The 22,746-nt window shown below is 32.2% G+C and overlaps 2 protein-coding genes across 2 annotated transcripts; one reads left to right on the plus strand and one right to left on the minus strand.

Moving 5' to 3' along the window:
* The first annotated feature begins 914 nt into the window (after positions 1 to 914).
* On the plus strand, positions 915 to 2,960 carry LOC106717434 (coiled-coil domain-containing protein 12). Its single transcript, XM_014511299.2, has 3 exons — positions 915 to 1,222; positions 1,911 to 2,031; positions 2,373 to 2,960. The coding sequence occupies exons 1-3, from the start codon at positions 1,071 to 1,073 to the stop codon at positions 2,580 to 2,582; spliced, it is 483 nt and encodes a 160-aa protein (XP_014366785.1). The 5' UTR covers positions 915 to 1,070; the 3' UTR covers positions 2,583 to 2,960.
* A 990-nt stretch (positions 2,961 to 3,950) lies between these two features.
* On the minus strand, positions 3,951 to 22,173 carry LOC106717452 (carbonic anhydrase 7). Its single transcript, XM_014511320.2, has 7 exons — positions 21,977 to 22,173; positions 8,542 to 8,589; positions 6,913 to 7,077; positions 6,419 to 6,557; positions 5,587 to 5,692; positions 4,532 to 4,759; positions 3,951 to 4,208 (listed from the first exon to the last, which is right to left on the minus strand). Exons 1-7 carry the CDS (start codon positions 22,014 to 22,016, stop codon positions 3,963 to 3,965), a joined length of 972 nt encoding a protein of 323 aa, XP_014366806.2. The 5' UTR covers positions 22,017 to 22,173; the 3' UTR covers positions 3,951 to 3,962.
* Between the last annotated feature and the right edge of the window lie 573 nt (positions 22,174 to 22,746).

The following is a 22,746-nucleotide window of genomic DNA, read 5'->3' on the forward strand; positions in this document are numbered from 1 at the left end:
AAACATGTAATTATAAATTAAAACCTGTAGGAGTGAATGAAGATAACATCCAGTAATAAAATCAGTGATTTTTTAACTCAGTGTCTTTTTTGTAATGTACAAAATATAATTTTCATATCGAATAAAAAATAATTAAGAAACAAATATGTTATTAGTTCTTATTTGGAAAACTGTATATAATAAACATTAAAAATATTTATTTTTTTATTAATTATTTACCGTTATACTAGAAATATACAACTAAATTCTTATAAAGCATATCTCAACACCAATTATAACAATATTGCATCCTTAGAACATCGTCGAACGGCAGCAGATCTAATGCTCTTATATAAAATCATGCGAGGTATGTTGTCTGTCCCTAAATTACTTGTCGAAGTCAACATCGCGTTCAACTGTGTTCCTCTGTTTTATCGTCTGTGTGTTATTTGTACCCGTTCGTGCTTGTTGAACATGCAATAGAATAGGTGTACCTCTTTAATAAAGAAATAAATAAATATCGTTGTAGACATTACAACGGTTTTATCGTGCCCCGTCCATTGTCTAGATTCATCTACTCACTCCCAGATTGTTTCGTCTATGTAAAATTTCCTGATAGAACTTAACGCAATTATACTGCCACCGGGACTAGACTTTTTATTCGTGTTCGAAAATTAAAAAGATAAGCTTTAATGAGAAAAAGATTAAAATTATAACAACTACCAAATATTAAATTATCTTAAACTTATCAAAACTATTACAATTTTTTTAAACAAAAATTAGAAAAGGTACTTATTTTATATTAAAAATTATACTTCGCGTTGTATGGTCTACGGCACTTGTTATTGTCTATTGCCGTTTGGTCTATTGTCAAATTTTACCATGTGTCACTGTCACTTTTAACGTTTTGCTCTGCGTTGTGTTTGTAAGCAAATCAGTAGAAAAATATTTTGTTTTCTTCTTATGCTGAAATTCTCGTAAATATTTATCGTCTTACGAAAAAACTGAAGTAATAAAGGAGAATAAAAACTTTATAGTACCTATAAATATTAAATTCGAGTAGGAATCCGAATAACCCTTCAAAACGTATTATGGTGATACTAGATACAATGGAAAATGTTGGTAGTTTAGAAGAACAAGCATTGAAGAGAAAAGAAAGGTTAAAGAATTTGAAAAGAAAACATCCTTCGGACGAGAACTCATCAACAAATACTTCCAATGCAGAAGCGGTTGTACTTCCAAAGTAAGTTAACCTCTAAATGTTGACGACGAAAGTAGTTACATCTCTTAAGGCTTGTTCCGACTAGGTTAATTATTTAGTTGAGTCCGGAGTAACTAAAATATTCTTTATTGCCTAAAAAATCGTACGCACTACTGCATAGTGCAGTACACAGGTAAGTAGTGTTACAATATTAGTGTCAACATTAACTATTGAAATCGATTAAAACGCCGGGTTGGACTTATTTAATACGTAGTAAGCAGTGATTAAAAATTAAAAAAATCTTAAATCAGGGGTGACAAACCTTTACATCTCAACATGCCATTTTTCAATCATGAGGTCATATATGTGCCATCAAACAATTTTGATTTAGTAATTTTTTTGAATTTTATAGTGTAGGAATAACTTGTGTTTGCCAATCATATAATACCTACTTCACATTTTCGTTCCTTTCCAGTAGTGCATAATGAATTTTACAATTAGAGACATGTCCAAAATATTTAGTCATGTGCCATTTCCTCGACACCCCTGCCTTATTGTTTTAAATAATGTCTTCATAAATGAGGTAGACAAAACTGTACAAGAGGATTAAGTACAAGACAGGGTTAAAGTAGTGCAGCACCAAGAGAATTAGTCATGTTATTGTTAGAATACAGTCATTTCGGTTGCAATGTTAGTGTCAATTATTGTTAATTATCATTCATATTTTCAGGCCCAAATTCAGGAGTTACAGACCTCAAGATGAAACATTACAGGAAGCTAAGCTAGATGATGCTCAACCAGCTGTTGTTGATAATGAAGTAAAAGATTTGCTTGAAGCGGGAAAAGAAAAGGTAAACAATTATTTTTTTTAAGTAACATTCTATCCATTATATTAATTTATTTCAAAATACTTTATAGGTTTACAGTATGATTACATAAATTTATTTAAAATAGATATGATCTATCTTATTAAAAATCAATGTGTGTCCGAAACAGTTCTAATAAATGTTATTTTGTTTAATAAAACATTTGCATGCATATTTCATATTATTTTTAATATTTAGACTTTTTATTTTGGCATAACAAGATTCAGCTATTTTATTACAAATTATAACAAAATTTAAATACGGATGAACCTGGATAAGAGAGAGTCAAAGGGACCATAAACACAAACCACTTTGTAATATTACAGGTTGTATTACAAGATCTAGATATTTCAAGTCTAGCCCCGAGGAAACCCGATTGGGATCTGAAGCGGGATGTGGCAAAGAAATTAGAAAAGCTGGAGAGAAGAACTCAAAAGGCGATAGCCGAATTAATTTGGGAGAGACTGAAGGATGGTGCAGAGGATAATTTAGGAGCTCTGGTGACAATGACTAATAAAGTACCTGATGAGGAGTAATTTTAGCAGATTGATTTTTCTGGAATATAGTCATTTTACGTGATTTAATGAATAATATTTGTAAAACAAAGGAACATTAGTAAGTAAGAACTAGGTTTTTCTAAATTTATTTCTTTGGGTTTTTGTCCCATATAAGACCTCACAGAAATAGAACCGTTCCCAATATTTAGAGTTTAGGCAATGGGCTGTCTTAGTACAGCAGTGTTCGAAAATGGATAGGTTAGAATAGTATGAATTTGGCTAACATTGGTTTAATGTTAAATATCAAAAAACTGTAACCTTTATGTACAATAACCTAAATTTTATTAGGTTAACTAAAGGCTTGATGCATTCAAACTATATGAATGGTTGAATTGTTGAAAACTTTTTTTTTAAATATACCCAAAACATACAGGTTTTTTTTTGAGATATAGAAATTATTTTTATGTCTAGAATGTTGTTTCAATTTTTTTTCGATATAAGGTTTTCATAACTGATTAAAACACTAATTATAATATGTTTTTTTTATTAGGATTTTGTAAATAAATAAAAATAATATATTACTGTAACTTAAGGTAACAAAAAAGCTTACACAATTTAGGTATATATATTCAAATGTAGGAAGGTTACATAATATCTAGTATAAGTACACATTTTGATAATAAAGTTTTATATAAATATTATTGTATGACAGAAATGTATTTAGTGAATACAGAAGTGGACTGCACAATTATTTTTTCACAATCTATATATATAAAAGAAAGTCGTGTTAGTTACACCATTTATAACTCAAGAACGGCTGAATCGATTTGACTGAAAATTGGTGGGCAGGTAGCTTAGAACCAGGAAAAGGACATAGGATAAGTTTTACCCCGTTTTCTATTTTTTTTTATTCCGCGCGGACGGAGTCGCGGGTAAAAGCTAGTAATGTATATAATACAGAATATCAGTACATTGACGTACATTCGTTAGTTTTAATATATCCTTGTACTAAATCCTTACATGTTATTCACAAATAACTCATCTTTGATTAACAAATATATTAAAAAAATCTTTTCCTACAATTACAAAAATGAAACAGTAAAGTTTCTATTATATTTTCATCATACTATGTATAAAAAATTAAATAAAAATTAATTGTTGTTTTGGAGACTATCAAGATATTTCATTTTCATATTTTTTTTATACAAATTTAATTAATTTTTTTTAGGTCTTTTGTTATGAGTTTTGTTTTATTTTCTACATTTCTAATGTCTATTTTCAAATGTACATAATATCACAGGTTACATCACACAAATATTTATTTTAATAAAAATAACTAATTCCGTAACGTTATTATTCGATTTGGAATTTTCTTAACTTCAAGTTAGATTATTTCTATTATCGTATTTATTTTCTAAATTAAAGCAAACTTACATTGATTATAATTAAACTAAGTACAGTATAAACGCTGCTAACTAATCCATAACTATTATTGTGTCCTTTTTTTCTTTTTGGAATATCTTCATTGGGATCGTCGACTTCATTGTAACTGAAATATTTATTATCTATGTTGTAGAAAACAACGCGATCTCCTATAGGTTGTATCGGTCTGAAGTTGTGTCGAATTTTACCAGTTGCGGATCGTAGCTCCCTGAATACTTCTATCTGGAATTTTAAATTACTTTTTGTTAACTGTCTATACAGTAAATATAAAGATTTTTACCTTAGAGCCTAGGAAGGAAAACCTAAAATATTCCTAACTGCTTTTTTCAGTTTATCCTTCCTCCATCTAAGGAATCTCCATTCACAGATATGTCTATCCGTCTAAGGAAGATAACGCAGCTGCAATGCATTTTTGTTATTCGTTCCGGCCACTTAATATCATATGACCTGTTGGATCGTTTTCCACCATGTTGTGTTAAAAAAAATCTCTCTATAAATGGAAAGTAGCTTTAGGGTAGAATTTTTTAAATAAAAAAAAGTCTTACCTGATCATGAGCTAATCTCACGGGCTGCTCGAAGTCAAGCCATATGACAACTTCAGAACAAGGCGGAGTAGTCAGAGATCCTCTGTACGTGAAGTAGCGGTTCAAATCGTAAGGTAGTATGTTGAGGAACGAGAAGGGATGGTTCATTACCACACTCGTATGAGGTTCTGTCACGTTTGATAACGCTGATGTTATGTCATCGTAAGCTGGGTGTTGATGACGATCTAGCTGAAATAAAAAATACGTCAATTAAATCACATAACTATATATGTTTCAGATATATGTTGCAGAGGTGGTAGAATTTTGACTTTTATATTACATAGACTAATAACGTTTCGAATAGTTTTATTCTCTATGCTATGCAATATAAATGAGATGCATCTTTGAGCAAAACTGTTACAATATGAACATTTTAGTTTGAACAAACCCTCTCACTTTTTCCCACACTAATCACTAATTTTACCATAAGATGTACCTACCTAAATATTAATATGTATTGTTAAAACAAAAGGAAACTTCCGTAAGCATCACTTTGTTGCGTTTATCGGTAATGTTCATTGCGCAGGTAATTTGAGCTTAAAGCAAAAACAACAGCTCGGTATGCCATATGTTTTGCAAGATGGCGGGAAAGTGAATATTATACACATCATTGGTGTCAACTGACGAAATGCAACCTGTCCTCTCTTTACACGACTAATATATTAAAGAAACTTCAATTAACCTTAATATCGTATAAGGGAATTTACAAACATAAAAAGTTAAACACATAGTCAAGAAGATAATTTAAAATGTTATGTTCAAAAATGTGTGACGGACGATTTTTTGCCAAGCATGCCTTTACTTATCAAACAAAACAATACATTGAAATAAATCTTGTATGTAAGAATTTAGTAGAACGTATTGCATTACGTGTAACTTACCAAAAATAATCTTTATACCACAAAAAATAAAAAAAGAATTTCAAATTTAAATACAAAATTTCAATTATTCATGAAGCATAGAGCTGTTCGTCTAAGGCTCGTTAGTTACAGCTGTAATTACAATATAATGGATACCTCATAAAAGAAGGCGAGAACCGCAAGGCCGTCCGAATGTCGTACCGCGTCGTTAGGAGTTTTGTATTCCTCTTTGAAGAACACCATATGTAGCTCCATAGGAAAACTGCAAATTATTTTAAGATTAGCCTTAATCTTGTTTGAAGGTAAAGGTTATCGTTCATTAGACTTATAGCAGCGCCCCTTCATGGCAACCATGCGGTTCACTTGTAGACATGGCCGGACGAGTGCAAAAAGCGTAACCTATATTCTCCCAAAGCTGAGATCAAGTGTAAAAAAATCAGGTGAACAAGACACTATAATCAACTTAATTACAATGCCATTTAAATTTTGGTGTCTAAAAATAAAAAATATTTCAATACGATGGGATCACAATTGTTCTCTTTTGTTGTGCCGAAAATAGTAAAAATGTCCATTGCGTTCACATTTAAAGTCTATCTAAAAAAAATTAAAACAAATCCCATGCTTGAATGCATTTACAATATATATTTAAAACAAGTTTTTTCGATCTGTCACGATATTTAGATTGTGAAACATTCAAATATTTTTTGTGGAAAATAAGGCAATGTTCGGATATTTGGAAAGAATAAAAAAAGCTCCACCGTAGAGTCACGCACTTTATTGTCTTTCACTTATCTTCGTTCGGATAACAGAAACAGATATTTTCCATCGTTTTCAGTTATTACAACCCCTAAAGTGTTATCTTTTGTCTCAATTAGATCGTACTGTGCGTTTAGATAAGTAAATATTAAATATACTGCAAGAGTGAATATTCTAACTTATTAAGTAAACTTTATAGTTGTGTGTTTAAATCTTAAAGAACAAAAATTACCTTCTATGATTTATCTTGTCTTCAGAACCGAATGTATCGTTATCGCCCCAGTGAAAATGCATCTGGCTGAAAATGTAGTCACCGTCGAGAGGACCGCCACTAACTCGGGGATGCGGTTCATTCTCAACTTCAATTAACACTGACAACATGAAAAATACAACATTATGTTAAACTTAAATTAAGATTTTTTTATCTTTATAACATGTCACATAAAAATTAAAATCAGTAAATTTTACTGTAATGCAATTTCTAATTAAATACTCTACTCTTATTACCAAACACTTACATTACAAAAATCGTTATGCCTTTACCATACCTTTCTGCTAATGAAATGTAACAAAACATATTTTCATCTTTATCTCGTCTCAAAAACAGAAATAATTTTTTGTACCGGTGTTTAGGCAGTGGAAACGCACGGTTATATGCTAACCTTTGTATCAAAGGCATGGTACAGTTTAGTTTATGTGACCTTGGTTATCTTTTCCTATACTGACCGGTATGTCCATTGTTCGTGACGTGTACATCATCGATAGAGTCGTCAAAGCCGATGAAAGTGATGTCCGGGAGAGCGACCTGCTTGACGCGTAGCACGTTGATGTCGATAGGACTCTGGTGCTTGCCTCTGCATTCTTGATACCGCTCACCCCAATGCACTGGACCTTTTAGAACAACAGACTACAATTTGATACAGACGCGTGAAATTTGCAAATAATTTTTAACTCCGTATATAACAGTTGTTGTATGTATACGTTCCATTTTAGTCTGTAGTCTAAATAGCTTAACAGAATTAGTATCATTTTAATGGGTAATTTCTATTGTTTCTGTCTAAAAATCATAAAGACTAATAAAACATGTTATTATCATCGCGTATCAGCGTATGTTACTTGACAACTATCATAGTAATAATTGGTTCGGTATAACGATGCATTTGCAACAAAGAGAAAGTGGACAGTTCAGTTTATATAGTGTAGGGTGCTAACATCAGGTAACTGGCCGCCACAGCTTGTTTACTTACAAATTGACTTAAATGTAGGAAGCAAATGATAGCTTGCGATTTATGTGTGTTGTCTTACGCTCTAATATATACCACTTCTCCATCCATCTTCATCAAGAACTGTTATTTGTTGACAAATAAATTGAATTAAATAGCTATGAAATGTTGGCGCCAGAATCAAATTTATAGCACTATTATTTTTTTCTCATGTAATAGAACAACGTGTTGGGACTGTGCCATATATCACATATTTGGCACCTGTGACATGCAGCTCTTGTATTATCTCTCCCAGTCTATATTTAGCCTTGTTTAGTTTTATCAACCACATATAGTAACAGACAAGGAAGTCGAGGTAATGTTGAATGCTATTGTGTAAGTATTTACCTCCTTCCTACTTTAATAAACTAAGGCGAAGGAAGACAAAAGATATTGTGTTGTGTGATAATGCTATTGATTTTTGAAGGACTTTTGACACTGCAATTACCATTATAGTAGCAACTACTAGCCAAGAACATACATAAAGGAAAGCTAACAATTGTACGTGTTTATGCCAGAAAGTGTTAAATACCAGATTGAACACTGTACTGCAATTTTTAATTGTGAAGAAAGAATTAGATGGATTAATGTGACAACCTGTCCAAAGAGTCACGGACGTACACTTTAACCTCGTTTAAATAATAAGAAAATTATATGGTCGCGTAGTTATTCTACGAATACAAAAGTACAGCAATTTTGTGTTACGTATTTATATTTTAGTCATGGAAAATTATATCAAGTCCAACTAATTGCTCGCTATTAAACATCGTGTAAACATAGATAATTGTGTGACATACGTAACAATCATCACACAATACAACCGTAAAGATTTTTATTTTATTTACCGCTTTTATTCTAAATTAATGACTTCCATTTTAGAAACGTATTTTTCTATTTAAAATTTGGAAGACTAGTTTAAATTTGTCAACTATATATTTACGACTCTGTCCTAAGCTCAAAAGATTTTAAATTATGCACTGCACATGATACAGAAGTACTAACTCTATATCTAGGCTATCATTTGTCAAATGGTACTTTCTGAATTGTTGTTCCTGGCTCTATCATTCTTAAGAAAAAATGTAAAAAAACATACCTATTACTCCATCGTAGCCAAAATCTTCGCTGTTTGCGTAGTGAAATGCTGAAACAAGTACGATGACCATGATAATTATTACACATAATTAAATTTGTCCAAAAAACGTCAGTTGCATACTGGAGCCGTGGCCAGTTTTTCGTAGGTACAGTCAGCTTCATAAATATAGTGGCAGTCAAGATATCCAAATATATAGGAACACCTAAGGTGATCAATTATATAAGTACAACCAAAGTTATCAAATTAATTGAAGCATCCACTCTGCTCAAAAACACCGGAGCGTTCACATCGTCATATATATGAGTACATTCAAAGTGCCCATAATTATAGTTACATACATAGCGTCAATAGTAACGAAGCATCGAAAGTATGCAAAAATATCGTAACATTTGACAAAATTGAACTCTATCTCTATTTACTTAAGATACACTTTGAAATATACTACTTCTGTTAAATTCATTTGACGCTTTGTATCAACATAATAGGTTGTCCAAAAAGTTCGTTCCGATTTTCAATAGGTATCTTAGAATAGACCCGAATATACGAGGGCCACACTGAAAGTTTTTAGAACTGGCTACTTTTTAAGAATATATTAAAAAAATAAGATTAAATTTTGAAAATAGAACTCTTTGCTAATATTATTGAGTACTAATTTAATTCGTTTGTCATTTGTTTTACGATTTGGCGGCAAATTGAAAGTTGTTGGTGTCAGGCCAGTATGAATTTAACGCGAGAAAATTTTCGTACCATGATTTTGTATGACTTTCGGTGTCATTTAAGTCAACAAGAATGTTATGACAGACTTTGATTGTACTTCACGATGAAGACCCTTCTCGGGCCACTGTTTATAACTGGTTTAATGAGTTTTAATGTGGTCGCACCAATCTCAACGATGCTCTGCGTCAAGGACAGCCTTCTGCGGCGACGACTGAAATTAACATCAGTGTTGTGCGATGTATGAAAGAGACTGATCCAAGAGTAACCTATCAACAGATTCGGACAAGCTTAGGCATCGATATGACTCAAGTGCAAAAAATCCTCCACAAACATTTAGCCATTAGGAAGCTTTGTGCCCGGTGGATACCCCATTATTTGACCGAGGCCCAAAAACTCCGTCGTGTTGATTGGTGCCATGAAATGATACAAATATTTAACGGAGGTGACTCAAAAGCTGTGTTCGACATGCTTACGGGTGACGAAAGCTGGATTTATTGCTATGATCCGGAAACCAAGAGACAATCTGCTCAGGGGGTGTTTCCTTCCAAGGAGTTGCCAACTAAATTGAAGAAAGGTCGAAGTGTAGGAAAAAAGATGGTGGCCTCATTCTTCGGAAGGACCGGTAATTATGTGACAATTGTTTTAGAAGATTAAAAGTTACTTACTGCAGAGTGGTATACTAACAAATGTTTGCCACTTGTCTTGGAAAAAGATCGAGAAAAACGACCTTGAAGTAGGATCCTCCTTCATCACGACAACGCCTGTTCGCACACCTGCGGGCGAACGATCGACTATTTCGCGTCGTCAGACGTGGAATTGCTTGGTCACCCGCCATTTAGCCCCGACCTCGCACCCTGCTATATTTATTTATTCCCGAAAATAAAAGAAAAACTTCGAGGAAAAAATTTTATGGACGCCAAACAACCAGTGGGTGCGTTTCAGAAGGCCATCGAAGAGGCCCCTAAGGACGATTGGGCAAAGTGGTTTTCTCGGTGGTTCTATCGAATGCAACTATGTATTAATGTTAATAGTAATATTCTGAAAAGATATAATATAAATAACAACTTGCTAGTTTGCTCAGTTTTTGATTTTCTAAGAACTTTCAGTGTGACCCTCGTATTATAGGTACAATTATTGAAAACATATGACATGTTTACATAACACATACATACTGAAAAGCTTAACTTCAGCCATATTTTAACAAATGGTAGGACACGATTCGTTCTTTTCTATCAGTTTTATAAAAACTGATTGACTTAATTTTTGCCGAAATACATAAGACTTTTTGCTATAAAATCGAACAAATATAATTTAAAAGACGTATGCCAAAACTTAAGGGCCTTTAAATTTTCCCTTAAAAATGGGCACGAACTTATCGGACAACCCAACATTTTTCTTCTTATTATTATAACGCTTAAAATTTATAAATTTACGATACATGACAGATACCTAATCTACCTATCTATATATATAAAAGAAAGTCGTGTTAGTTACACTGTTTATAACTCAAGTTCGGTCGAACTGATTTAGCTGAAAATTGATGGGGAGGTAGCTTAGAACTAGGAGACGGACATAGGAACTTTTTATCTTGTGAGCATTTTTTTTATTCCGCGCGGACGAAGTCGCGGGTAAAAGCTAGTAAGTAATATCAAATTTTATTCTGTCACAATATGTGCTAGTTTCAGTGTTTTACTATTTTCGCCGCAGTACGTAAGTTTAATGGTTCGAATCCCAGGCTTACAAGGTTTTTATTTTTCAATATTATCAATATATGTATAGAGCTTGATTTATTTTTAATGAAAAGGAAAAATCTAGTAATTTACTTAGAATATGTTTTTACTTAAGAAAAACAATTTAAAAATTTTAATTTTGGGGTATTAAATCTATATATATAAAAGAAAGTTGTGTTAGTTACACCATTTATAACTCAAGAACGGCTGAATCGATTTGACTGAAAATTGGTGTGCAGGTAGCTTAGAACCAGGAATAGGACATAGGATAATTTTTACCCCGTTTTCTAGTTTTTTTATTCCGCGCGGACGGAGTCGCGGGTAAAAGCTAGTATTTAAATAAAATTAATAACGATTAGGTTCGACCATCTATACAACTTCTGTTAAATTAATTGACAATTAGTATCAAAATATTTTTCTCTTCCTGTTAGGTATCTTTAGTCCGGTTGCAGTAGAATTTTCCAAGCATAGATTTATTACACGTATTCGATGTCGCCTGTGACTTAGTCCGCGCGGAATTTAATGACGAAACTTACAATAATAAACGTGAACAATAAAAAAACATGCTAATGACGTCTCCCAAATAATTGTTGCGAAAAAGTTCAATTTTATATAACGCTTTGATAATAAAATTAAAAACCTTAAAAATGTAAAAATAAGTTTGGGATTCGAATCGCCAAAACTGCGTATTACAGCGAGCAGTTAAACCGTAAGGCCAAACTGGCATATATGGTGACAAATTAAAATTTGATATTGCTTATCTATCTCGTACCTATCTGTCATGCGGGACGTAAACTTGAAGTAAATAGTAAAAAAATGTTTTGATATAAAATGTCAAATGAATTTAACAGAAGTAGTATATTTCAAAGTGTATCTTAAGTAAATAGAGATAGAGTTCAATTTTGTCAAATGTTACGATATTTTTGCATACTTTCGATGCTTCGTTACTATTGACGCTATGTCTGTAACTATAATTATGGGCACTTTGAATGTACTCATATATATGACGATGTGAACGCTCCGGTGTTTTTGAGCAGAGTGGATGCTTCAATTAATTTGATAACTTTGGTTGTACTTATATAATTGATCACCTTAGGTGTTCCTATATATTTGGATATCTTGACTGCCACTATATTTATGAAGCTGACTGTACAAACGTTTTCTCGGGTGTTTTTTTTTGTTTTTTGAATTGATTCTATAAATTAGATTACACCCGATTTCTATAAGTTCGCGGTCCATTGGACAAGTTACTAATTTTATTATCATAAAATTGTAAGGACGATTTTGTATTGAAACTCTGAAAAATAGTTGAAATTAAAAACGTCACAAATGGAATTCCAATATTTATGTTCCTTACAACGTCACAAGAAAAAAGCACAAGTTGAAAAAATATATGGCAAGTCATGTCTGTGCAATCTCATATTTAATAAAGAACAAAAACAAGAAATCGTGACTTTTATCATGGCTGGCATGACTTTTTATGAGAAGTAAATTATTTGTAAAAAGTGTATAACGAAACAATGTATAAATATAAACTGTAGTTAGTAATAAGGTGGGAAAATCCTCGGATAAAATAAGACGTTTCGTCACCGATAAGATATTCTAAAGAAAGGTAAAGCAGTAGATTGGCGTCAGAAGACATCAAAACGCAATAGAAGATGACCTGATGATCTATGTCAATAAACGTTACCTAATAATAAGCAAAATAGCCTAGTTAATTACATTTTAAATTACATGTTAGTTCCAAAAAATAATAATTCTTAAGTCTTCAGGATAGTTGACTATAGTTTAAGGTGAATATTGGTCTTTGAAAATGTTAACACTACAAGGACCATTTGTTGAAATTGCTCCGAACATATCCGTGACGATGGATGTCAGTGACAGGTTTTCTTTTGTTTACATTTTATAGCGGAAATCTGCAATCAACGCACGATATACTTTTATAGTAAAACTAGCTGTCGCCCGCGAAACCGTCCACGCGCAGTTAAAAAAAATAATTAAAAATAGATGTTGGCCGATTCTCAGACCTACTGAATATGCTCACAAAATTTCAATAGAATCGGTCAAGCCGTTTCGGAGGAGTACGGTGACGAAAACTGTGACACGAGAATTTTATATATTAGATGACTATAACATGTAAAAATGAGTGAATTTATTCCGTCAACCTAGCGATTTGTGAAAAACCTCTAAAGATCGCTAACGTTAATTAAGCCCGGTAATGATTGGACGATACGAAATATTGGCAAAACATTGTTAATAACAACATAAAGTCATCCTACAATATATTTAGAAAATATCTTATTTCCTAAAACTAAGTGACGTCTAAGCCTTGAAAAACAAATAAACCTTTTTTTACCATATGTTTTGTTTTACCTTTTTTGTTACCTATGTGTTCTTAATTTAACTCGATACGAAATTGTTTCGATGTGCATGACTCGAATTCTTTTGTTGCATTTGAATATTTAAAAGATCTTTTGTAAAAAGACTCAAAAGAAAAAAATCAAGTTATTCGCGAAGCTAAGTATCTTATTATCCGATTCTTATTTTTAAATCCAAAGTTTGTTAACCTGCCGCAGTGATTATCTTACTTGGTTGTTGTTAAAGCATTGCATTCCACGTATTAAATTGAATTCCTTTTCCTGTATATTGTCGGATTATTAATAACTAGCTGTCGCCCGCGACTCGAGCGAATACCTTCTAACAAAAATTCATCCATCCATCTAAATATTCGCACTTATAATATTTACCAGTAAGATTGAAGTAATTAAAACAATTATTAGCTATTTTCCTACATTTGTTCGCGTACATACTTGTTCGGGTTGAGGCTTTATTAAGTACTTATATAATTTCCTGCATTACAATTGATATAAGTGATGTTGATCTGTGCATTGTTTTATTCTGTACAAACAAGAATTCGCGGCACAATGTGATTTACTTTGTTATATGAAACTATTATAAGAGGATTAACTAACGCACACAGAATTACTAAGTGGTCTCCTTAAATGTAATTGTAAATTGTGTATAAATTCTAAGGAGTTTCTTTGTAACAAAAAAGTCTGAAGTGAGTTATATACTCATAGACTTTATATATACAAACCTCACATTAATTTGTAATACAGTTTACAAGAGGTTACGGTCAAAGTTATTTAAAAATGCTGGCTTAAACTCAGAATGAGGAAAGTTATTGACAAAGCCAACAATCTGTGTATTGTTATAAAAAGTATTGTACATATATTGCACAAGTAATAGTCAATTGGTCTTGAATTTTAGATGAAGCTGTCAAAATGACACAACATGCACTTGACACGCTTTTTTTAACTACAACACAACCATAACTGGTAAACGACTTTGAAATTGTTTCGCGTTAAGTACTCGTCGTCCGAACTTGAGGTTCCTTTAAATTGCTTTCCATATTTCAATCATTTGTTTATTTTTGTAACTTTAGAAACTTATTTTATATAAATACGAAAATCAACGCATTCAAAGCTGCTTCAGTGTAAATCTAGGTTATTACAACTTTTTTACCCGAGGAAAAGAGAATTAGGCAATTTAATCCGTCCTCTAAATGAAGGCGGATTAATATTTTAAGTCTATAGCTACGCACCGTGACGTTACAATAAGCGTTGACAAATGAATCAATGCAAACAAATTGTGCCATAACCGCTTACTGGACCGCAACAAAGTTCATTGATAAACTCGATTGCGGCGCATATACGAAATACTTAATAGTTATTGACCTTCTTATAAACACAATAGACGCGGTAACTTTTTAATATATCAATGATATATATTTTTACGGCCAGTAATTATCATGTCTCTAATCGTTTTAGTATTCAATACAACTATGAGTTCTCATGTCAACGAATTCACAAGTACAACGAGCTGATAGAGATCTAAATAATCATATATACAAAAGATTTAAATGTCATATCAGAAATCCATAATCTATATCTATGCCCTCTGCGTTGTAGGCTTTAATTTGCTATATCCGTTCACAAGATGTGAACATTTTCTTTCTTTTATCATTCCATGCGATCACCAAGTAGTACATTATTGGAGTCACTCCAAATAAAGATTGTAATGGATGCCAATTCCTAACAGCTTTCGCTTTCATTCAAATATTTTACTTAGCTTATCATATAGACCAGTGTTTCCCAAAGTGGGCGATAACGCCCCCTTGGGGGCATTTGAAACCTAGAAGGGGGCGTTAAGAGGCCCAAAAAAAATGGGGGCGTTGAAATTAATTAAAGTAATAAAATTGTGGTTTTTAAGGTTTAGGGGTGAATAAAAAATAGGGGGCGCTGAAATATAATTGATTTTCAAAGGGGGCGGTAAAATAAATAAGTTTGACAATCACTGAATCACTTATGTGTGAATAAAGTTTGTCTGGAATTAAAAGCGTCAGTCTTGACAGTAATTCGCTGTGAAATCTTTTGGAAGGCTCAACATTGTTTCGACTTTGTTAATTAGTAAGAATGTCGGACTCTGGGGGACATGAGCACAATGCACAATGACTAGCGCTGCCTGTCCACATTCAATCAGAATTACTTCTATTCAAGTATGCCATGCGAATACAATTGTAGGCAAGGCAACGTTGTACGACGTACGACCTGTCGATCACTAGTCAAGGCGGAATATTTGTACTTGTAATGGTTGGAAGTAATTTATAAATGCAGGTACAACTTTAATCAAATCTAGCAACAAATACAACAATACTGTATTTCACGTTATCAGATTAAAGAATTGGTTCTGACGGAACTTATTCCGACAGGAAATGTACGTACATTATACATAAATGTGTTTGTTCTTGGTGCAAGTAAATTTGATGCAGAAATTTGCTTTATATTTGAATGTTTCCATATGTTTAATTTGAAGGGACTTGAGTTACTCTAAGGTAAGGGTGTTGAGCCTGCCTTAGACAATGTACATATTTGAGTATATTGTTTCTGTATAAAATATACTACAGATATAATAGCTACACAGAATTTAATATTAGCAACTTGCTTTCCAATATCTATTGCGGTCATAGAATTAGTTTACGAAATAAATAATGAACCGAAGGCTTGTCTGTCACGCGACGTCCCCGCCCAACCGCCCAGTCCCCCAGTCCCCCAGTAACTACATAATTCATATCTTAATGAACTGACATTGTCTTTGACCACATTTTCCATAATGTGGAAATAATTTCTATAAGTAACGATATTAAGGTTATTTCTTATCTGTACCACTAGAAGTGAATTTGTGCAAGATGTAGTAATCATGAGTGATGACGAGTCTATTAATATTATAGGCTACTGGTGTGTTTGGGCTGATGATTAAGGTGAGTATAGGTTCCCACCGAGGGCCTCAGAGGCTACCCAAGTAAGAAGTGACTAGGCCTAGACAACTACGCTGGCCCAGTGCAGGTTGGTTAACTTCATACATATCTTTGAATTTCTTTGCAGATATGGGCAGGTTGTATCACTAAGATTTCCTCCACTCTAAGAATGTACATATGAAATTCTAAAATCGAAAGACACAATGGTACATGGCGTGGATCGAACCTGGATGTTTTAGATTACTGTCCAGTCCGGTTAAGGGCTTAACAACTGCGCCACCGACGCTCCGTGTGTAACTTGCCCATATGTAATATAACAATAAATATACTTGTTAGGGTAGTGATTATAAAGGGTATTTGTCAGACATTAGTTCAAAAATGTAGAGGTTTGAATTTCAAGATGATTAAGCTATATATTTTACACTTTCGATATTAACAAGCACTTAAAAATACTAAAATATACGTGGACCAGTTTGGAACATTATACTCGAGCCAAGGTCATTTTTGCATTAATAGCGAATAAAGACGCCAGTTAAAGACTAATTTGTTGCGAGTAATAAAAAGTAAGAAAAACTTCAGTATAACTACAAAGTAATAATTTAATACGAGAAAAAATGATAAAAATTATCCGATGTTCTTATGGTGCAGGATAACATCATGTTGCAATAAGCAGATATCTGCAAAGAAATTCAAACATATGTGTGAAGACAACCAACTAGCACTTGACCGGCGTGGTTGATTATACCTTGTCACTCCTAATTTAGGGTAGGCTCCGAACCTTTGAGTGGGGAAGTATAGTAAGCTGATGATGATGATGAAATGAATTAATAAAATATCATGTTTTCCTTTATTTGTGTAAACGTTTTTTTATTTCTCAACGTTAATAGAGTTAATTTTTATAGTCACAGCGAATTCTCTAAATTACCTTGCTAAACAAAATTTGTGATTACATTTATCTGTGATAATTTTCGCAATGTTTGTATATAAATTCGTCACTACAATATTGCTTTTTTGATCGGTACTAGAAGGAGAAAGCGGAAATAATTCAACATTGTTGTCAAATTAAGATCGTGAAGATTATTTACAGTTTATTGCCTTCTCGTGACTAAAGTCCGGTATAATATATTTTTTTGATGATATTTCGAGATGTTTCCAGTTAGGAAAATGAGTACAAAAAGCGTTAAACATTGAAACAAGTACTCTACCTATATAATGAAGGAAACAAAATGTTTTATTCAAACTATGTCCAATGCTTGTCTCGCAAAGATTTAAATTTTAAAAGCGGAAACAAAGTCGGCGGAAAGATTTTGCCAAATTTCGTAGTCACGACGTAAAGCACCTTGAAATGAAGAACATCAACTACGTGTACCTTTTCTTTTCTTGTTAGGTAATTTAAATCCATGCTTTCTACGTAAATATTATGTTATTTGCGTAACACACTTATAGGATTCACTTTGGTCATCTATTGCAAATTCAGCTTTAGTGAGGTTTTATGCTAACGTTCTAAATTTGTAATAACTTAAAAAAAGTACGGTGTTCTTAAAATTAATAAATACTTTAACGCTTATTAAAGTGATCACAATATTGCGAAAACAAAGCAAAAAAACTATCTTACAAGTATAACTGAATTTTCACTACGGAAACACCTACAAAACATCTTAATAATTTAATTAATCCTCTACAAAACATATTGAACCTCCTTCTTATACCCTTTGAAAAACACACAAAACGTATCAGCGGTGGATGTCGGCGGCGGTACGAATAGCGCCGCTCAATATCAAGCTTTTATACTTTACTAACTTTTGCCCGCGACTCCGTCTTCGTGGCATTAAAAAAAAACTTTGTAAGTGTAATGTGTTCTTCGCCAAATTTCGTCGAGATTCGTTGACCTGTTTTGGAGATACCTTCAAACAAACATCCATCCATCTAAAAATTCGCATTTATAATATTAGTAAGATTTACTTTTCATTAAAAACTTCGCAAAAAGTACTAAACAAAGACAGCATAAAGATAGCGTAACTCATACTGCAGAAGCAGTGGAAACCCTAGATATGCCCATGTACATTTTTCTCTATTAAAAAAAAAGAATGAGAGTCGTGACAAAATGTCTCCTTTGTATTTCTAAGTGTTTCGTCAATGGAAATCTACTGTTACTAGAATACAAGGTTGTACAATAATATCCAAATTATCGTCTTTATTATCAAGTATGATTATTTGAATGGCTTTTGTCCACATTTCTTGTACGAAGCGTGATCTATTGCTCGTGGATGTTGGTTTCGATCCAACTGATATAAATATTGATGAAATGCATATAAATGTATACACGTGGAGCCAAATACATTTCAAGTTTATTGTTATAGTTATAACTATGCAGCTTTGATGTACGAGTATGTTAAACGTCACCTGGTGATTTTCCTGCAGTCAGTATTCATAAGGCTGACGTCACTAAGTAGAATTTATTGAAATTTTAATTTATACTACATACGAATATGTGACCGCATCATAATTTAGTTTCAGATTTATCACAAAGCAAAAACTTTAGCCGAAAAATTTTTGGACTTAAAAATTATTTCCGGCACAATATGATAAATGTAGTCAATAAATTACACACTTTATATAATGATCATTGCATGTTACTATAAATTTTTCAATATATTTTTCTTAAATTTTTCGTTCTTCTTTTTTCATAACTTTTTTTTGGCCAAAACAAGAGATACAGAATTCAAGTTCCTGATAAATTTTTGCTCTCACTATCCTTTTGTCGTTAATCCCAGATAATTGTATACATTACCGAACCAAACCTTGATCACATTTATATAGGCTGAATAAACCCATAAACAACTTTCTTAAACGTCCATTGTTTTAAAAATTATTTATTAAAAAGTGATAAATCCAAAGAAGGATCGTCCTTTAATCAAGTAAGGTTTTTAGCACCTTTATGTCCCACTCTGGTGATAGATAGGTATATACCTAAAATCACGTGTATTCTTTTAATACAAAGTAATATGGAAATTTTTGAAATACTATTAATTTATTTAATAAATTTACATCATTAGTCAGAATATAAATACACCTGATATCTTATTTTAGTCCACTCTTCCTCCTCGTGATTTTTTCGGAACTTTACTATTCGAGCCTCACGTGATTAATGAACGATCCCTTAGAATATTTTAAATGTATTTTATATTATACAATTGGATGAAGTTATTCATAATTCAGTCGCAATTATAATCTTTGTTAGACAACAATACAATGGTGTTCAGTGAATGCTAACCTCATGAACAGGGGCCCTAGAGAACAATGGCAAAAAGATTATTGTTTCCATAAAGACTTAATGAAATAAAAAAGCCCTTTTACATAGTTTTAAGCACTAATTTGAATGAGTTAATAACATATGTTACAAAAAGCTCAAGCTGTGTTTAGATAGAATGCCTTATATTGCGTTGCGTTAATTTCGTAAACATATTAAAATGAAATAATCACAAGCCCACGTATCAAGGACTGTATTTTTGGAAAGGTGATAGGATACGAGATTACAGCAATTATTTAAATTCAAACAAGTTATGTTAAATCTAATTTATATAACTAGCTTTGGCACACAATTTAAGTCGTTTTCATATTATAATTAGATAGCATGATTTATTATAGGTTTTTTTTATGAATTAATATAATATTATAAAGAGGAAAGAGTTGATTGTTTGTTTATTTTATGTATATTTATTTATTTATGTATAATTATTTAATATTTTCTTTAGTTCGTTTAATTACGTTTCAATAAAATAGCCATAATATAAAATATCAATTCTTAAAACTGACGCCACTTGCAGATAGCGGTACATACTAGAGAACTGTAATAAGTCAACAATTCATGGAGACATTTAAAATGAATCATAGCGGCTTCGATAACGACAAAACATGTTATAAAGAAATTTATCAATTTCCTAGGAAATATTTCCGTTCAAGGGGGAAATGAACACTTGAAACATGATTTCCTCGGCAATAAAGAAACTTGTAACTATTCCGTTTGTAATTTACTGTTTAACTATAACTTGTAGTAGTCACAACTACAAAAGTCACCTTATGTCTGATGCAAAAATGTATATAATACACTTAACATGCGTTTCACATCACGCATAATATGCGAAGAAGCTAAAAATTATCTCAAATACAAAATGGAAAATCGTATGAGCCAATATAAAGCAGAACATAACTACTCTCGGTCACGGACATTAGCCTTTTTTAATGTTACAATGACACGCGTTTGTCGTGACGTATTTAATTCATTCTTTACAATACATACGTATACATATTGCGTGTGAAAATGAGCAACTGTCTAATTGGTCATGATTCACGAATATAAATCCTACGAGCGCTGAAGAGAAAACTACTTGGGTCGATAATATTGCGACAATACTTTGCCTAGATGATAACAATAGCGTGTATAAAAAAATGGGAAAATATGCACTGTTGGTTCGATATATTAATAAAAAGATTACACGATGAAAGAACTAATTTAAAAAAGCAGAACTTCGAACTTGTCTCCATTCAACACTAACGTAATAAGTAGGCACTTGTACTATGAGAAATGCTGGAACTCGCCAAATCATATTTGAATAAGTTTTCAGTTTTTTTTTTAAATAAAACCCATTATAAGAATATGTAAAAATTACGTAAGAAGCATTTTTCAATACTTATTGTGTTGAGTTTTTCCCACATTTTTTTACTGTTGTATCAAATAAAAACTTTAAAAATTTGACTGATAACATCTGAGAAATAAAACCAATTGTCTGCTTCGTGTGGTTTTATAAAGTTTTGTGATTCATGCAATTAGCCGTTTATAGATATTACAGATAAAGTACAATATCTAGGAATAAATGTGTGCATTAAAACCGGCTTAATCTAATATTATAAATGCGAATGTTTCATAATGGATGGATGTTTGAGTATCTCCAGAACGTCTGCATGAATCTCGCTGAAATTTGCTAAACACATAGGCTACTAAGTTTTTTTTTAATTCCGCGCCGACGAGTCGTGAGCGACAGTTAGTATAATATATATAATTATCAAAAACTAATAAATAATTGACATCGGGAAATGTATATGCCCAGCAGTGGACAGAAAAAGGCTGATGATGATGATGATGATGGTAAAGAAATAAATGAATTAACATCGCCTCAAAGTATTGACGACAGGATGTGAAAATTAGAAGATTAGAAGATGTTGACGGTGTTAGAGTTTCCGTCCAAGTGCATAGAGAGTGCCAAGAAGAGTGAACTAAGCTAACGCGTAACACCTTTAGACCAAGTCAGTAACATCAGGTGGGGTTGTGGTCAAGTTAGACAAAATTAATTGTTATAAATTAAAAACGTTCATAGGAACTCTTTTGACGTTGAAAAGTTGAATGCTATTTTACTTTTTTCTATAAATAACGTTATAAAGTTTTAAGACCATTCTGTTTTTTTTTTATATTTTTAACGAAGTAGTTTCGTAATTTAGTTCGATGCACTCGCAATCTTAACCAACACAATGCAACTAATTTCACTTTCTCTGATCAAAGATTACATGGAAGATTATAGTTTACAGTACTCTCATAGAATTGAGCTAGCCGTCATTTAATAATTTGTTTAATATAATTTAATATTAAATATTTAAAATATTTTGTTACACATACCTTTAAGTACAGTAATTACAAATAATATTACAAAATACATAGTTACATGCAGTCGCGATGTATACAAATGTTTAAATTAATTTGATCTCGACGTTTAGTCATACAAGTCTTAAATTTTTTAATTCACAATACACAGAACTTAACACACGAGTACCGGGTAGAAATGGTATTATTTCGCGCGCGATGTGACGCGAACGCAGTAGCAAACACAACTGTCGTGCGAAACTTCTTTCCCGCGCTTATAACCCTGTCACGAAAGGACACCTGTTTTCGGTGTGGTTTTCTAAAATTAGAGCATTTCCATTATTGCTTATTTAAATATGAATATTTAATAATTTTAGCTATACATAAATGAGGAAATCATACTTTTAATTTTATTTATAAGCCTAGACAATAAGCCAATAAATAATTTTAACCAAGCTTACACGAAAACAATTATGCTTTTTTGTCAAATATGAAAACTTTTCTGTTCCCTTCGTCTATGTATTGCAGATTAAATTAAAAGATTTTCTTACTCCTTTATAAAAACTATACAGCCGAATGATCTTTCCTCTCAGACGAGGCCAAACAGCGTAGGATTTTGTATTACAAAATCCTTTGTATACAAAATTGTGTTATAGGTAGGTAGGTGTTGATTAGCATCAGGTGAATGTCTTGCTCTTCTTGTCGCTTACTCATCAACGAATTTTTAGCGCATTTGAATAATAAATACATAAAACATTCATACACACTTAAATGTAATATTTAAAAAATACTATATATGTATACTG

The sequence above is a fragment of the Papilio machaon genome, chromosome 8 (genome assembly GCF_912999745.1).
Source record: "Papilio machaon chromosome 8, ilPapMach1.1, whole genome shotgun sequence".
Lineage (NCBI taxonomy): Eukaryota > Metazoa > Arthropoda > Insecta > Lepidoptera > Papilionidae > Papilio > Papilio machaon.

What these genes read in the sequence shown, in the direction of transcription:
- LOC106717452 (XM_014511320.2), bottom strand. Translation starts at nt 22,016, where the DNA reads ATGTATTTTGTAATATTATTTGTAATTACTGTACTTAAAG. An exon ending in CACGAACAATGGACATACCG is followed by an intron (nt 6,558 to 6,912) that starts GTCAGTATAGGA and finishes TCATGTTGTCAG; the next exon opens with TGTTAATTGAAGTTGAGAAT. An exon ending in GACAAGATAAATCATAGAAG is followed by an intron (nt 5,693 to 6,418) that starts GTAATTTTTGTT and finishes AATAATTTGCAG; the next exon opens with TTTTCCTATGGAGCTACATA.
- LOC106717434 (XM_014511299.2), top strand. Translation starts at nt 1,071, where the DNA reads ATGGTGATACTAGATACAATGGAAAATGTTGGTAGTTTAGAAGAACAA. An exon ending in GAAGCGGTTGTACTTCCAAA is followed by an intron (nt 1,223 to 1,910) that starts GTAAGTTAACCT and finishes TCATATTTTCAG; the next exon opens with GCCCAAATTCAGGAGTTACA. An exon ending in TTGAAGCGGGAAAAGAAAAG is followed by an intron (nt 2,032 to 2,372) that starts GTAAACAATTAT and finishes GTAATATTACAG; the next exon opens with GTTGTATTACAAGATCTAGA.